Source organism: Notolepis coatsorum (assembly GCF_963971535.1).
Source record: "Notolepis coatsorum genome assembly, chromosome: 1".
NCBI classification, from domain to species: Eukaryota; Metazoa; Chordata; class Actinopteri; order Aulopiformes; family Paralepididae; genus Notolepis; species Notolepis coatsorum.
The window spans coordinates 127983570-128002444 of NC_140165.1; the positions used below are offsets into that span (position 1 = coordinate 127983570).

Here is an 18875-nt window from a genome sequence, read left to right on the forward strand (position 1 = left end):
CTCTCCATTTCTTACCCCCTCCCTCCGTCCCTCAACCTTAAACCCCAACATTGAGCAACATTCTGATTAATTTGTACTGACTTATTTAAAAATTCTACTGACCTGACATCATGCTAGAAGGGGTATAATATTGCATCTATTTCACAATGAAATCTAATGAGAGGTATGTGGCTGGTTGAAGTTTTCAACCAGCAGATCTATTCTGGGCTTGGTTTTTGAAAGTGCTATTCTGAGGTCATGCTGAGCATTGAGTTTGTTTCTGTATTTGTTTTTCAGGTATGCTAGAGTAGAAAATATTCACATAAGTATGTGGTGCCCAACTGAATCAACACATCTACAGCTTTTTTATAAAAAAAATTATAAGTTTAATTCATTTAAAAAAAAAAAATTATTTTTATTGGCGACCCAATAAAAACGGGTCCGCGTTCAACTTCTTTTCAAGTTAAAATTTAATTCCACGTGGACACACATCTCCAACCCTGGTGTGTGTCTCCCTCTAGCCTCTCAATAATAGAAGTACATTAACACTGAAAGCAGCACTTCACCAGAGATGTTGTTGTTAGCAAGGTTTTAGCATGTGTTTGTGAGGTATTGAGCATACGATAAATGAGACTTGGACTATACTGCACAACTTGTGAGAGTTTCTAAACAGATGTTTTGATATAGTTTTACATTAACTACAATTTGTCAATTTGTCATTTCGAGCCATGCAAGAAGAAAGAAAATCTTCATGAATTCATGGCATCACTGGGAGAGTAATTGGTAATTCGACGTTTTAGGGTGAAGTGCTTTAACACTGTTTTGAGGGCAAAGTGTGCTTTTGCAAGAGAAGTGTAGGATTTAGCATTTTTTTTTTGTGTGAGTTTTGAGATTTGTGTTTAGGATTTTGAGAAAGTGAGGTAGTCTTATCAGGAAATGTGTTTAAGCAATTGTGAAAAACAACTGTAAGAAACTTGTAACTTGATCACACACACACGTGCATACTGCCCAGCAACAGTGTGCAGCATACCTCTTTAGTGATGTATCCATCCTTGTTGATGTCGTACAGGTTGAAGGCCCAGCTGAGCTTCTCAGTGACTGAGCCGCGCAGCAGCACCGACAGGCCGATGACGAAGTCCTCGAATCGGATGGAGCCGTTTCTGTCCATGTCGAACGCATTGAACAGGAAGTGAGCGTAGGTGGTGGCGTCTGTGTTGAGGACAGGCAGGTGGGACAGAGGTGGAGAGATACGGAAAAGACAAAACACTAAACAAAACAGTCTTGGTTGTTACCAACAAGGGTAAGAATAAAGACGTGTGTGTGTATGTGTGTGTGTGTGTGTGTGTGTGTGTGTGTGTGTGTGTGTGTGTGTGTGCGTGCGTGTGTGTGTGTGTGTGTGTGCGTGCGCATGCTTGCGTGTGTAGGGGGGGGGGGGGGTTGTGTCTGTGAGAAAGAGAGCAAGAAGAGAAAAGAGAGAACAAATTTGAGGCATGAGATTGTTCCATGGTCTCTAACCTCCTTGGGGAAAGAACTGAGAATAGATGGTCTTGAATGTCTCCTCATCCACCAGCCCACTAGGACACTCCTGTGAGAGAGAGAGAGAGAGAGAGAGAGAGAGAGAGAGAGAGAGAGAGAGAGAGAGAGAGAGAGAGAGAGAGAGAGAGAGAACGTGAGTGTGTGTGTGAGAGAGAGAGAGAGAGAGAGAGAGAGAGAGAGAGAGAGAGAGAGAGAGAGAGAGAGAGAGAGAGAGAGCGAGAGAAAGAGAGAGAGAGGGGGGGGGGTATCTGACACCCAGACATACGTTCTTAAAGCCCCGGTAGAGAGACTGGACCCAGACATACGTTCTTTTTTTTTTATCCACTTTTTCTCCCATTTTCTATATTTTCTCCCATCCCAATTTCGTATCATCCAATTCAACCCTCCCCTGTCACGAACGCTGTTTCTTGCCTCCCACAAGCCGGCTGCAATGTGGACTAAGTCATACATAGCACAAGTCCCCTCCGGTACTTGAGGTAACAACAGTCGCATCTTTTCACCTGCGCAGCTCGATCTCTCAGTGGCGAGGAGTAACGCGTGGGAGGCTCACGCTGCCCCCGACACTTCCTGATTCTACTGCGCAGGCGCACCAACCGACCTGTAGGAGTCGCTGTCCACAGCGCCCGATCCCCACCCATCAGTTTCCCACCCTCTAATACTGCCAATTGTATTAGTACGGACGACCAGCCAAACTGAAAACAATGTGGAGAGCTGGATTCGAACATGCGAACCCAGCGTCTCCACATTGGTGGCGAGTGCCTTGCCCACTACACCACCTAGCTGCCCCTCAACCCAGACATACGTTCTTAAAGCCCTGGTAGAGAGACTGGACCCAGACATACGTTCTTAAAGCCCCGGTAGAGAGACTGGACCGAGACATACGTTCTTAAAGCCCCGGTAGAGAGACTGCAGCTCCTTCTTGGTGAACCTGGTCTGGGCCTGGAGCTGGTCGAGGCCTTCAGGCTGGTGTCGCACCGTGGACAACTCCAGATCACTGTCACTACTGTCTGAGAGAGAGAGAGAGAGAGAGAGAGAGAGAGAGAGAGAGAGAGAGAGAGAGAGAGAGAGAGAGAGAGAGAGAGAGAGAGAGAGAGAGAGGGGGGGGGGGGATAGAGAAAGAGAGAGAGGGAAAGAGAGGGAGAGGGGGAGAGAGAGAGAGAGAGAGAGAGAGAGAGAGAGAGAGAGAGAGAAATATCGTGGTATAGGGATGGAGAGAGGGAAATATCAAGCGAAAAAGAGGAAGGATGGGGGGGCAGAGGTTGAGTGTGTGGATGATGCAGGCCGACATTGAAGGAAGGAATGGATGACACAATGTATTTAAAGAGAGGGGGCGGGGCATCAGTCATGGAGGGTGGATAGAGAGCGAGAGAGAATTATAAACAAACTATAGATGAGGAGGAAACAAACTAACAGGGGTCTGAAAAGGGCAAAGGGGGGTACCTTCTTTTACAGGGGGATTTTGGTTTTTAAGAAAAAGGTTTGTAAAGCAATTTTTGAAAAATACAAGGGTGAATAACACTGTTTTGTTTTCTTTTTTTCTTTTAGAATACTGTTTTGGAATCTACATTTTTGTATTTTTTATTTTATTTTTTTTAATGCAAAATTTTGAAAAACTACAACGGTGAAAAACACTGTTTTGCTTGCTTGCTTTTTTTCTTTTCTTTATAATACTGTTGGAGTAAAAAAAAAAAAAAAAAAAAAAAATTGTAAGAATATAGGACAGGCACATATAAGCACTATGCTTCAGTCTGTACCTTTTTCAGTCACTGTAAATAATCAAATATTGATAAATGATGATGTATATTGTACTTTTTTTTGATGACTGAAAAAAATAAACTACTACTACTACTACTACTACTAGATGTGACACATTTAAATTAGAAAAGTTCAATAAAAAAGAAATTGGACTAATGACTAATGTGAAGTAATTCGTACAAGCCTTTTAGTTCACACACACCAAGAGAAAGCGCTGGGACAAAGAGAACATCATTCAAAAGGAAGGAGGGAGTTTCAAGAAACAAACTCTGCCATGTCCTCTATACTCACCATCTTTACACACAGAACACAGAGGAGAAGGAGGAGGAGGAGGAGGAGGAGGAGGGCGGATGTTGATAAAGAAAAGCGAAAATGTGAAAGAAAGTAAATGGAGGAGAGAGGGAGAGAGATATACAGTAGTAAGAGGAGGACGAGAAGAAAACACAAAAGAAATAGTCAAGTCAGATGAGATGAGAAGCCTACTGAGTGGGATATAATCTGATTATATATGATATCAATTATATATTTTTTTATTATATTCATAGTTGTATTCTCAGAAAACATCCAACGGAGCAGTGAGAGACAAAGCGTACTCTCGGTTGTCTTAACGTAAACCGACACCAGGCTAGGGAATAGTCCGGCAACACCGGGGACGTTGGAGCGGTACGAGATCATTCATGTCACGCTCGGCAGAAACAACGAGACGTACAGTGAATACAGTATATAATACAATACGGTTCAGTTACTGTCGCTCTCCAGCGCGGGGCAGCCGGCAGGAGCCCAGGACCTGTACCCAAACCAGGCAGAGATGCTCCCATAGATTCCCAGACACAAAATCAAGGGTCAGAAGTTTCTATTTGACCCGGTGGTCAATGATCTCAAAATTGGTAGGCAGCTGTTAACTACACAGCGTGACCATAATGTTGAGCCATAGCATGTTCAAATGCCAACAATTGTTTGTAGCGCTTTCACTGTGGTGAATATTTTACATCTGCGTTGTTGTCCTATATCTGTTCAGTATGTAATGCCACCTTTTTGATGACTACCTGGCTAATTAAAAGTTCAAATGAAAATTCCATCCCCACATAAAACTGACGCTCCAATGCCTCCATCACAGCACTCAATGCGTATGCCGTTATACTACATCCTGCAAGAGTAGAGAAATTACCTCATCCTTCTCACCTACTATACTCTCCATCCCTCTCTCCTTTTCCTCGAGTCTCAGCATCCCTCTCTCTCTCTATCTCCCTCCCACCCTACCCTACCCCCTGTACCCCATCCCTTTCTCCCCCTCCCCCCCTACACCCCATCTCTGTCTCCCCATTCACCCTTCCATTCCAACCCTTTCTCCCCCACCCTCCCCTGGCCCCTGGTCTCACCTGTCTCTGTGATGTCGATGAGGCCCAGCAGGTGCATCAGTTTGAGGAACATGATCACCAGGCACACAATGCCCACCGTCTGGAGTCCCTCCGTATCCCATCTCACACCACTCATCCTCTCCTCCTCTTCCTCCGTCTTGCTTCTCTCCCCCCCCCCCCCCCCCCCCTCCAGACAGTCACTCACTTAACTTACGTAGGAGCTCTCTCTCTCTCTCTCTCTCTCTCTCCCCCGCTCGCTCGCTCCCCTGCCCTGTCTGTCAGCCCCTGTTGCTCCTCACTGGCCTGTCCACTGTCATCCTTCTGTTGGCTTCAGCGTGGCTATAGTGTCCTCTCTTCCTTCTCCAACTTCTTCTCCTTCTCAGTCTCTCTCTCTCTCTCTCTCTCTCTCTCTCTCTCTCTCTCTCACATGTGTCAAGTCGCTCCCTTCCTGTCACACTGCGCCTCCTTTCCTTTTTTTAAGACTCTTCCTCCTCTGTCCTATCTCTCTATCTTTGACAATTCTAGTATCTAGTGCTCTTTTCTTCTGTGTTCTTTCTTTCTTTCTTTCTTTCTTTCTTTCTTTCTTTCTTTCTTTCTTTCTTTCTTTCTTTCTTTCTTTCTTTCTTTCTTTCTTTCTTTCTTTCTTTCTTTCTTTCTTTCTCACATGTTGTGTTTGGTCAGTCCTCATTCAGGTTACCCTTCACAGCGGGATGGCTTGGCAAGGGTTAATGATCCCCCGATTAAGGTAATAGAAAGTGGCCCAGCATGTTGCTGTACAGAAGAGACTTCCAAAAACATAGGGAAATATTTAAAGACCCAGTACAATGATATTTTAATTCAGTCAGAAATAATTGCTTATTTGGAATACTAATGTCATAGTTTAGTTTTTCAGAGCAGCTAGATGTGACTGATGGGCCAATCAGAGCGACTAGATGTGACTGATGGGCCAATCAGAGCGACTAGAGGTGACTGATGGGCCAATCAGACCAGCTAGATGTGACTGATGGGCCAATCAGAGCGGCTAGATGTGACTGATGGGCCAATCAGAGCGGCTAGATGTGACTGATGGGCCAATCAGAGCGACTAGAGGTGACTGATGGGCCAATCAGAGCGGCTAGATGTGACTGATGGGCCAATCAGAGCGGCTAGATGTGACTGATGGGCCAATCAGAGCGGCTAGATGTGACTGATGGGCCAATCAGAGCGGCTAGATGTGACTGATGGGCCAATCAGAGCGGCTAGATGTGACTGATGGGCCAATCAGACCAGCTAGATGTGACTGATGGGCCAATCAGAGCGGCTAGATGTGACTGATGGGCCAATCAGAGCGGCTAGATGTGACTGATGGGCCAATCAGAGCAGCTATATTTTGTATTGTCTCCTGGTATGGCAACCTGTCAATACAGAACAAAAACAGTCTGGCCAACATAGTCAAGATGGCCAGCAAGATAATTGGGACCCAGCAGCTTTCCTTGACAGACATTTATAACAGACAAATTCTGCGGAAGGCTCAGACGATCTTAGACAGCTCTGACCATCCTCTCTTGGAGGAGTTTGTCCCCCTCCCCTCTGGCAGGAGATATAGGCTCCCAAGGCTAAAGAGCAACAGATTTAAATTTTCGTACATCCCCAGGGCACTAAATGCACTTAACTTCCTTTAAAATAACAGTAATGCATTTTCATTTTCCTTTTCTTTTTCCTGGTTGGATTCTGTAAGATGTGATGTTTCTTGTGTTGTGTTATTTGTTGTTGTTGTTGTTGTTGTTGTTGTTGTCTTGTCTCTACCACTGCTGCAAAGCAAATTTCCCCTTGAGGGACAATAACGTCTGAACTGAACTGAACTGGGCCAATCAGAGCAGCTAGATGTGATGCAATGCAAAAGCAACATGCTTTTTTCATTGTACTGAATCTTTACCTGCACAAATTATTTAATAAAGATTGTAACAAAGACTTTAATCTGTGAAAGATCCAATTAGATAATGAGCTGGATAAGAGCATTGTCATATCACAACAGTTTGTTAGTTATTGTTATCCCCTTCACCAAATCGGTGACCATACTACACTAAACATCCATCCATTACTATATCTAACATATCAATCCAAATATAAATCTCCACCGATTAACTATTCCCCGCCCCCCAGATCCTGGATCTGTCCCAGTTACACTAAAACACTCAAATAAGGAAGAGTGTTATGTCTATGTTTCTTGATTCTAACTCTTCCATTGACGTGAAACCCCTGTGCTGTGCATTTTGACTTTAAGGTTTCAGAGAGAGGGTGGTAACATAGGGCGAACAGGTGCCCTGAATCCCATTTTCTCTATCAGCTCTGGTGATCCACTTTCTAATTGTTCCTGTAAGTCTCCTGGGTTCATTAACACAGATTTGAAACAGTGGAGCCGGGGGGTGGGGTGGACTGTCATTAAATAATAATACAGGGGAACAATGAGCAGGGGACCTGTGACACTTATTTGTAAAACTAATTTCATCTTCCGGTGGAGCGTTAGGAGTGATCTTTACTGCCCTCTGGTGGATGAATGGCAAACAACAGAGAAAAAATATTCAAACGTTCTCCCCATTCTCACCCCCCAAATTGTCTGTGGTGATGTCTAGATACCATAGCTCGGAAGGATGTCTTGATGGAGGTCGTCACTTTTTAGCCAACCTGCAAAGCGATAACTCATCCAAATTTTCAGCTAAAAGGTAAATCTACCGCTTACTTAACACTTTGATTGCCTAAGGCTAAATTCATGATATACCATCCCTTGCCAGCTCTATTTGTCTATGGAGAAGTTCCCCTTCTTTGCAGGGCTATAACTTTTTAAATTCTATTGCTAAATTGCCATTATTAGGGCCCATTCAATGTCCTATATGTATTGTTCAGGGTGTATGAACGTTAAACTTTTTCATTCACATATTCATACTAAAATATGATCTAAAGTATAAGTATGTTTTCATCTCTTTCTGCAGCTTTCTCCAGAACGTGATTTATAGCCCCAAATGCATTATATTGATGATCAAATACAGTTTGATAGCAATCGGCGCGATATAAAAAAATCCAACTGGACGGACTTCTGGAAGTTACTACACGTCATCTGATGTTGACCGGATGGGCGAGGGGGCGTTTATAATTCCGTGGGCAGCGTTATACCATTCATCTAATGTGGGTCAAATGTTCATCATAGCAGTTAGTGTCGAACACGGTAATATTACACGCTAAAACTCACCCCAGTCTCCGCGGGCCGTTGGGCGATCAGCGTGGGGTAGACAGTTTTCTATTATGGGATGTCGAAATACCCGGTCCATTTCCAGGTTGTATAATACTATATACGTCCAAATCATGTTGTTTATCGAGTTATTTGCAACCGATCGATGTCCAGTGTATCAAAATGGAGTCCCGGGACCTATAGCGAGTGCCCGGAAGTAATATGGGTGATCAGCACTTCATCCACATAACTTCCTGTTTGGCGCTTCTGCCGATCGGCCACCAGATGGCACTCTTGAACCGCTAGAGGATTGAGAGGAGCTCAGAACTGTGTGTGAAGGCTGCGGATGGAAAATATGATTCCGATCACAGATTTTTGAAATATAGATATTAAAGACGAGTTACGGCGTCCTCGGCAACTTGAGCATGGCGGGGAAGGACGCCTAAACACGTTTTCGGCACTTAAAGTGTCCCTAACTTTAAAACTATTGCCACTACCTATACGATTTTAAATACATTTAAAAATGTATGCAAATCTGTCAACAGCGATGGGATCTTGACACTACCATTGTTTATGGCCTATGGCTTTTCATAGTATTCTATCACAGACATTTTGGTAGGCAAACAACAGGTGATTGTAACCAACTAGCAGGTGATTATCATTAAAATGACAACCACGGTGGCCAATGAGCTGTGGCCCTGTTGGTTGGAAAGATGCGGCATGAGAGCATTGTGAATAGAGTGTAATGTGAACGCCTCATGAGAATACTGTGAATAGGAGCGTAATGTGAACGTGGCATGAGAATACTGTGAATAGGAGCGTAATGTGAACATGGCATGAGAATACTGTGAATAGGAGCGTAATGTGAACGCCTCATGAGAATACTGTGAATAGGAGCGTAATGTGAACGTGGCATGAGAATACTGTGAATAGGAGCATAATGTGAACGCCTCATGAGAATACTGTGAATAGGAGCGTAATGTGAACATGGCATGAGAATACTGTGAATAGGAGCGTAATGTGAACGCCTCATGAGAATACTGTGAATAGGAGCGTAATGTGAACGCCTCATGAGAATACTGTGAATAGGAGCATAATGTGAACGCCTCATGAGAATACTGTGAATAGGAGCGTAATGTGAACATGGCATGAGAATACTGTGAATAGGAGCGTAATGTGAACGCCTCATGAGAATACTGTGAATAGGAGCGTAATGTGAACATGGCATGAGAATACTGTGAATAGGAGCATAATGTGAACGCCTCATGAGAATACTGTGAATAGGAGTGTAATGTGAACGCCTCATGAGAATACTGTGAATAGGAGCATAATGTGAACGCCTCATGAGAATACTGTGAATAGGAGCGTAATGTGAACATGGCATGAGAATACTGTGAATAGGAGCGTAATGTGAACGCCTCATGAGAATACTGTGAATAGGAGCGTAATGTGAACGTGGCATGAGAATACTGTGAATAGGAGCGTAATGTGAACATGGCATGAGAATACTGTGAATAGGAGCGTAATGTGAACGTGGCATGAGAATACTGTGAATAGGAGCGTAATGTGAACGCCTCATGAGAATACTGTGAATAGGAGCGTAATGTGAACGTGGCATGAGAATACTGTGAATAGGAGCGTAATGTGAACGCCTCATGAGAATACTGTGAATAGGAGCGTAATGTGAACACCTCATGAGAATACTGTGAATAGGAGCGTAATGTGAACACCTCATGAGAATACTGTGAATAGGAGCGTAATGTGAACGCCTCATGAGAATACTGTGAATAATAATAATGCAGGACTTAGGAAGTCTTTATTTGGCATGCAAACGACACACACATGCGATGGGCGGCACACACACACAGGAACACACACACACAGGAACACACACATGCATTGTTCGTACTTTGGTGGAAGAAACAATCCCCACTACCACAATTAAAGTTTACCCAAATCAAAAACCCTGGGTAGACAAATCCGTCCGTGAAGCTCTGAAAGCGCGCACCAAAGCATACAACGACGGCCTGGTGGCAGGCAACATGAATGACCACAAGGTGGCGCGATACAACGTAAGGAGGACAGTAATAGAGGCAAAACGGCGCTACAGGGATAAAATTGAACTCCAGTTTGAACAGGCTGACTCCAGAGCTATGTGGCAGGGGCTCAAAACGATGACAGACTACAAAGGCACCTCCCTCAAACTGAACAGTGACATCTCCTTAGCAAATTACCTCAATACCTTCTATGCGAGGTTTGATCCTGGTAATAACAACACCAGCCCACAAGCCACGGCAATGGGGGGGGGGGGGGGGGGGGGGGTCTGCTGCTGATGGAGACTCAGTGTTTAGGGTAACAGAGCATGCGGTGAGGCGGACCTTTAAAAAAGTGAATAATTTTATCAGGAAGGCAGCAGGACCGGACGGCATCCCCGGCCGCGTCCTAAAAGTCTGTGCCGACCAACTGGCCCCGGTATTCACTGACATATTTAACCTGTCCTTAGAACAGGCTGTCATCCCCACCTGCCTGAAGAAGTTCACTATTATCCCTGTACCCAAAAAATCCAAGCCTGCTTGCCTCAACGACTACCGCCCTGTAGCTCTCACCTCCATAGCCATGAAGTGCTTTGTGAAGCTAGTAAAGGGCTACATCTGCTCCTCCCTCCCCATCAACCTGGACCCCCTGCAATTTGCATACCGCCCCAACAGGTCCACGGAGGACGCCATAGCCCATGTGCTGCACACAGCAGCATCACACCTGGACAAGAGGAAGGGGAACTATGTGAGAATGCTATTCATCGACTACAGCTCGGCATTCAATACCATAGTCCCCTCCAAACTCATAGCCAAGCTCAGGGACCTGGGCTTGAACTATGACCTCTGCCAGTGGGTCTTGGACTTCCTGACGGGCAGACCCCAGGTGGTGAGAGCAGGCAACTGCACCTCCTCATCCATCACCCTCAACATAGGGGCCCCCCAGGGCTGTGTTCTGAGTCCCCTCCTCTACTGCCTGTACACACTCAGTGGAGTAGCAACACAATCATCAAATTTGCTGACGACACAGTAGTGGTGGGCCTGATCTCTGCAAACGACGAGAGGGCCTACCTGGAAGAGGTCAAGGTCCTGGCGGGATGGTGCCAGGAAAACAGCCCCTCCCTGAACGTCAGCAAAACAAAACAAAAGAGATGATTGTGGACTTCAGGAGGTCGGGGGTCAAGGACTACAGCCCCCATCAGCATCGACGGGGCACCGGTTGAGAGAGTGAACAGCTTTAAGTACCTCGGAGCCCACAAGTCTCAAGGCGAGCACAGAAAGACTCAGAAGAAGCTTCTATCCCCAGGCCATCAGGCTGCTCAACGAACAATGAACACTACACAACAACCATCAAACGCACATAGCACACACATCCACACGCACACACTCACTTTAAACAAACACACTGTAGCACCCACTCCCCACACTTTATATTTATTGATAAAGGATTTGCACTACAACTCGTACACCTTACTGTAAATTGTACCTAAATTGTACCTCATCCCATTTCTGCTTTGCACTATATAGTATTGTATATTAGTACACTGCATAGTATATTGTATATTATATGGTAACTGTAACTGAGGGGTACAATTCCCTGACTGTATTGAGAGTATGGTATCATTAAACCACTACTTAGTTATGTACTTTAATTACTGGCCATACAGTACACGGTATATCTGGTGAACACCCACACAAGAATACGGCTTAACAAAGAAAGTTCTATTTAGAAGTATTTATTATTAGAGCAGCAACAATAGGTTACAAATTGAGAATTATGAATTGCGCTTATATGGCGAAGAACACTTAAGTAGGTCAAGAGCGTAAGTCCATGAGCATCATAAGATGGGTATAACTGACGCCACCTGTAGCATAAGAATTACATAAGGCACACTCGTAGTCAGCTGGAGATACTAAGGGGGTTCCCTCCGGTTGTAAGCCAGCAGGGGAGAGGAATGGTCGGGAGCAAAGTCTGGATCAACGAGGAATAAAGAGACTCCAGATACAGGAGACAGTGCAATAATCCTTTGGTCCGTAGACAAAGCAACAGCTATACTCCGGTATGCAAGACAGCATGGATGAAAGCTAGCCAGCCTCTGTGGGTCCTAGAGGCGGGCTCGATGGTGCTCCTCACAGGGTAGATCCCACACAGCAGTGGGGTAGACGGTTCTCTGCTCCAGCAGCCACAGTACCAAAGCAATATAATCCAGCCGGAAAAGGCTCTGCATTCGCCGGTGTAGGTTCTCCGGTGTACATATCCAACGGTTCTCGTCTAGGACTCCTCGGATGGCGGCACGAGTTTAGGCCGCCCAGCCTGGATAAGTGCACTAGCTCGGTACGACGAACCGGTGGTAATGCTGGTCACTGTAGAACGGTAGCCGCACGATACACTATAAATAATAGACTATTACTTTACAATAGAATAAGTCGAACTCGACGATACAGCGTTAAACTCTGACACTTTAGCTATCTATTCGCACGCGGTTCTCAATGCTCTATTTAGGGGCAAAAGGGGCTCACTTCACGGCACGTTGTATCGTGGTGAAGGCTTCAACGTTTTGGGTCAACCAGGTTTTAGGCTAAGTGCTTCTGTATCCACCTGCGACGTATTTATATGTAAGGTGAATAATCTAGTGCCAACCTCAGTTCTGTCTCGTATTACTGCGCAAACCTGGACATGTTGAGACATGTCTTAGCGGTAGCTTTGAACTTGCCATTGGGGGTATGGCCGTTGGCGCCTAGGGGTCGCTGTCCAATAGGAGAACGAATATTATGGTCTGGCCTGTACCTAGGTAAAGGGATATTCCGTGTATATATACAAAGAATATACAAGGGATATCAGACGATATACAAATATTATACAATATATCTCAAGTAATAAATATATATATTGGGTTTAATCTGACCCTTTGTAACAGTAACTCAGTTACGTCTATTCTGCATCGAACATTGTACATATGTCTATACTGAATATTGTGACCTCATTTTCTACTTCTAATTTACATGCTATACTATGTTATTTGATACTTATCTTGTCTAGCACAGTCTCTGGAGCGTAACAGTAAGAAGCATTTTGTATAAAAGTATTCTGTACTTCTGTATGACAACTATTAAAGAAACTTGAAACTTGAAACTTGAGATGCAATTTCTTGTGTTGCCTAATGCGATTGAGTCTCTGCACTTGACCCATCCCATCATCCTTCCCCCCAAGGGCAGCCGGGAGCAGATAGGGCGTAGACGTGAGCCGCGCCCCGGGGACCAATCCAAGTGCTCCTGCCCGTCTTCGTCAAGGACGCAACAGCGTTAGTGTTCTGTTGTTGTGCATGTTTTTCCATTGGGTTTATCTTATTGGGGGGGAAACCCTTGCGAGCATGGGGAGAACATGCAAACTCCACACAGAAAGGCCTGGGAGATACCCCACCTGGGTAACTAACTGGCAACGTGGAAACCAATAGGAGCGTAATGTGAACGTGTCATGAGAGCACTGTGAATAGAGTGTAATGTGAATACGTGATTGATTGATTGAACATTTTATTAACAGATTGCAGAATGGGTACAATACAGTACGGCTCAATACACACAATTGTTAAGGGGATGCAGACCAGAGAAAGACTTTCGTGTTGTTTACATCAGGGTCCCCCATTTTCAATTCATCATAACATATATGACATACATGACATACAGATAGACAGTACTGCTACATCTATACATTTATGACATACCAGATTTATAAATACTAGGGGTGGGAATCGCCAGAGACCTCACAATACGATACTATCGCGATACTTGTGTCACGATACGATAGTATCACGATACTAAATATATCGTGATACGCTGAGTATTGCAAATTTATTTTTTAATTTTTAATTTTTTTGGATCAAATTAAATGTATTACCTTTTTTCAACTGCAAAGTAAAACTTTGTCAACATGTTTTATCTAATAAAATAAAGTTCAGTCCGTTCATCTCACTTCAATCATTTTTATTGCAGAACATGGTATTTTCTCAAGCAGACAGATGTAAACACTAATCTGTGTTGCATGTACCTGACAAACTGAACTGTTTGTATTACAGTCATATTCCAACTTAACTGAATGCACATGTGTGTGTGTATGTGTGTGTGTGTGTGTGTGTGTGTGTGTGTGTGTGTGTGTGTGTGTGTGTGTGTGTGGACTACTGTACTATTACAGGTATTGAAATGAACAATGCAACTTCCTTATACAAAAAAATAATAATGTATGAATAATTAAATATCGATACTTATTTAATTTCGATACTATCGAAAGGCGGGGTGAGGGGGGTATTGTACATTGGATTATCGACGAAGCCTTACTTGGTTCTAAGAAGAGGGTCTCGTGTACGTCATGAGAGTACTGTGAATAGAGTGTAATGTGAATACGTCATCAGAGTACTGTGAATAGAGTGTAATGTGAATACGTCATGAGAGTACTGTGAATAGAGTGTAATGTGAATACGTCATGAGAGTACTGTGAATAGAGTGTAATGTGAATACGTCATGAGAGTACTGTGAATAGAGTGTAATTTGAATACGTCATCAGAGTACTGTGAATAGAGTGTAATGTGAACACGTCATGAGAGTACTGTGAATAGAGTGTAATGTGAATGCCTCATGAGAGTACTGTGAATAGAGTGTAATGTGAATGCCTCATGAGAGTACTGTGAATAGGAGCGCAATGTGATCCCAGACTGCAAACGTGACGCATAAATGACGACAGCAATAGGGCCTTTGCAGAGCTCAAATGACCATATTCACACAGTGGCTCATGCTCAGGTTGGGTTAATTTGTCCAAGGGAAGCAACAGTTGTGATTGGAGGATCAAGGATTTACTGCAGATTACTACAGTTAAAACTTCAGACTAATTCCTTCATTTGAATTTGGTTAGTTTAAAAAACAAACCAAGGAGAGAGAGAGAGAGAGAGAGAGAGAGAGAGAGAGAGAGAGAGAGAGAGAGAGAGAGAGAGAGAGAGAGAGAGAGAGAGAGAGAGAGAGAGAGAGAGAGAGATAAAGAGGGATGGATGGATGGATGGATGGATGGATGGATGGATGGATGGATAGATAGATGCACCCAAAATACAATGCAAATACAAAGCTTGTTTTGCAACAGACCAAAAATAGATTTATGGAGTCCCACTGACAAGACCAGCCCCAGGACTTGGAAATATCAATATCAGCTCAAAATAGCTTGCACTGAGTTTACACAATATTGACACAAACAAGAGCTGACTGGATCAACTACAGGCAAAGGCTATTGGTGTTAGGTAAGGTAATCAGTTAGATGGACTTCAAACACACACACGCACACACACACACACACACACACACACACACACACACACACACATTCCTGTCACGTTGACTTCATTATCAAATATTTGCATAGTCACTTCATGAGCAATAACCATTCAATAATGTTAAATGATAGTAGAGAAATAATAGAACGTCATTATAGGTTCAGCCATAATACTATAGCACCAAACACGGGCACCTGTGACCCTGGAGAATGGACGCACGCACACGCACACACACACACACACACACACACACACACACACACACACACACACACACACACACACACACACACACACACACACACACACACACACACACACACACACACACACACACACACACACACACACACACCACACACACACACACACAGTGTCCAATCTTGTGAACTGTTACCATAACAGTGTTAATGAAGCTAATGCTGAGTGCACAGGATATAAATACTGTAGCTATTAAACATCTTGCCCTTGTTTGAATGGGCAAATCACAAAAACTGCAAAAATGTCAAAGAAAGTGGAGGAAGGGATGGATAAGAAGAAGGGTCAGGGTTTCTATCCGTGACGGTCCTGAGGTTTTCAGTGGTAGCTGATGTTCAAATGATCTTTTAACCCAAACATCTTCCCATCAACACGGCCAGTGGGTGTGATCCTCTTCACCATAGCCTTTTAATACACTCTGCTGCTTGGACTCATTGCATCCAGACTGTGATTGGTGTACTGTAGATGACAGCTATTATATTGCGCTGCACTATTGCACTATTTTACTCAGTCTATTTTATGCTAATTTGTGTAAACTATAGCTTGCACTGCTTTTATTCTGTCTACACTTTTTGCATTGCTCTTATTCTGCACTCAGCATTAGCTCCATTAACACTGTTAGCTTCTCATATCACTGCTATGCCGATGACACCCAACTCTTCCTCTCTTTCCTCCCTCAGATATCCAAGTCTCTGAGCGGATCTAGGCCTGCCTGTCCGACATTTCTGCCTGGATGACGACCAACCACCTCAAACTGAACCTAAGCAAAATGGAGTTACTTCACCTGTCGGCCAAATCCTACTGCAATGCACTGCTAGATGGTCTACTGACTTCCGCCACCAAGCCACTTCAACTCATACACTTTTCCACTAAGTAATCTACCTTGCCTATAGTAATACCTACTAAGCTAATATAACTATACTACTAGACTGTAGCACCCAAGTTCAACACTGTTTGACGAACAATGTCAAGAGTTGTACCCTTCCTGCTGACTTGCTGTACAGAACATTTAAGTCGCTTTGGATAAAAGCGTAAGCTATATGACTAAAGGTAAATGTATTTTTTCTCATTTTATGTCTGCACTTCATGCTTTGCTTGAATCTTTCAAGCCATTATTATTATTATTTTGTCCAAAACCTGCTAATAGTCTTTTATAGATTTGAATGTCATAAATCTATCATAATAAATAATAAATCTATTACAATATTTTTGGGAGGTTTTAATATAAATTCTCTGCTCATTTTATACCTGTTTATAATTATGCCAATTCGATGCTCATTTCATGCATATGTTTATTTTGAGTCTACATCACTGCTGTGAAGCACTTTGGGCTGAAATTCTTGAATGAAAGGTGCTATACAAATAAAGTGTATTATTATATTATTATTATTATTATTATTATTATTATTATTATTATTATTATTATTATTATTATTATTATTATTATTATATTATTATTATTATTATTATTATTATTATTATTATTATTATTATTATTATTATTATTATTATTTTATTATTATTATTATTTATTATTATTATTATTATTATTATTATTATTATTATTATTATTATTTATTATTATTATTATTATTATTATTATTATTATTATATTATTATTATTATTATTATTATTATTATTATTATTATCTACAAATGGTGGCTAAGCTGCCCCAGGAATGTGACATCAGCTTTCCAGGCCCCATAGGGTTTAATTAGTCAAGTAGTATGACTCTCAAAACACAAAACCAAAGGCCTTCAAGGTCAACCGGGCTGGTAGAAATTGGATGGTGCGCCATGGTCACTTATTAAAAGAGAAACAACTGGGGAGAGGGAGAGAGAGACGGATGAAGACTGTAGTTGGTAAATGAGTCCCGTGGGGGAGACGGTGATGAAGTAGAGATAATAAAGGGGAAGGCAGATAATGAGAGGGAAGCGGGGTTGGACATTTGGAGGGCTACTGAGGGATGGCCAGTGTCCTTCAGGGTCTTGGAGGAGGACTACAGGCTCCATATTTAGGCGGCCTCAGAGAAGGCCTGTTCGATATTCAATGTATAATTGATGTGGAGTAATGCTAAACCTGGGTGTAAGCCATGCCTCTCTGAATTATGTGACCACAGAGAGAGGGTGAGAGAGAGAAGAGAGAGAGAGAGAGAGAGAGAGAGAGAGAGAGAGAGAGAGAGAGAGAGAGAAGGAGAGGGACAGAGAAATGTGGTGTTTGCTTTTGCTTTCAGAATAATGGATGATTGGAGAGATTGAGAGGAGCGATAAATTATGAAAATACATTACTGGTGTTTCCTTATAGCCTGTGATGTGGAGCCATGTGAGAAGCACTAATGTGCACCCTGGAAGCCTTCCTACTGTAATCGCCTACCTTGGCACAACAAAACTCAAATCAAAAGGTAAAACATCAATCACTAAGCACAAACTGATGTCTTCTAACAGCCCTAAAACATGCACATGCGCGCGCGCACCCCCCCCCCCCCCCCCCCCCACTGAAATGTACACTCTTTAAATGCCCATCCAGAATTTACAGTATATCACTTAGTTGGCCAAACGAATCCACCAACTATCCACTCCTCTAATACCACACAGTAGCTGTCTCTCCTATGCGCAAACTAACATACCATTATCCTGATGAAAAAAGAAAAATCTCTGAATCCATTACCAGAGGGTTTGACCTCTACATGATTTCTGTCACGTTGACTTCATTATCAAATATTTGCATAGTCACTTACAATAACCATTCAATAATGTTAAATGATAGTAGAGCAATAATAAAACATTATTATAGGTTCAGCCATGCTTCATCCATAATACTATAGCACCAAACACGGGCACTGTGTGACCCTGGAGAATGGGGCCATGATGGCCCTTACCTTCGAAGGAAGACATGGGCTCCAGGATGCCAAATTGCTTGAGAACGGCCATGAAGAGAATGATGACGACGCCGATGGCCATCAGTTCCATGCCGTGAATCCCCATGGCTAGGATAGGGGGAGCCTGTTGAGGGCCACAGCCAACCACAGCGGCCTGGCCCTTGGATGAGCCAAGAGGAAAGGAATGCTAGCCCAGCGCTAGGCTAACTAGGCTAGTCAACAGCCAATGTTGCTGGTCAGACGTGAGTCGAGGTGAGAGGGAGAGAGTTTAATCTGTCAGGCCCAGGCGTCTAGCACAGCATGAGAACAGGACCAGTGTGCTGGATGGGGGCGGCTGAATGTCAACAACGACGATGATGAAATGGAAAATATGTGGAAGCCGACATTAATGGAAAACTCCCCTCTCCTGAACCACGAAGGGAAAACAGACGACGGGTCACACAGGCCGTTTATTTCGGTGCATTTAAGGAGAGGTTCACACGCACTCCCCAGTCATTCCCCCCTTGCACTCTTTCTCAAGGTTCTGACTGGTAGACATACTGTGCACTCTCTCTCAGCTC

At 43.4% G+C, this 18875-nt stretch overlaps 1 protein-coding gene across 1 annotated transcript in view; it reads right to left on the bottom strand.

Moving 5' to 3' along the window:
* The window catches only part of kcnip3a (Kv channel interacting protein 3a, calsenilin), a 35016-nt gene extending 16478 nt beyond the window's left edge, over window positions 1-18538 (bottom strand). The window contains exons 1-4 of the mRNA XM_084324380.1: window positions 18316-18538; window positions 2398-2522; window positions 1495-1564; window positions 1010-1188 (exon numbers count right to left, since the gene is read on the bottom strand). Of these exons, the coding sequence (XP_084180506.1) occupies window positions 1010-1188; window positions 1495-1564; window positions 2398-2522; window positions 18316-18421 (480 nt within the window). The 5' untranslated portion in view covers window positions 18422-18538. The remainder of the gene's footprint in view (window positions 1-1009; window positions 1189-1494; window positions 1565-2397; window positions 2523-18315) is intronic.
* Window positions 18539-18875: the final 337 nt, after the last annotated feature.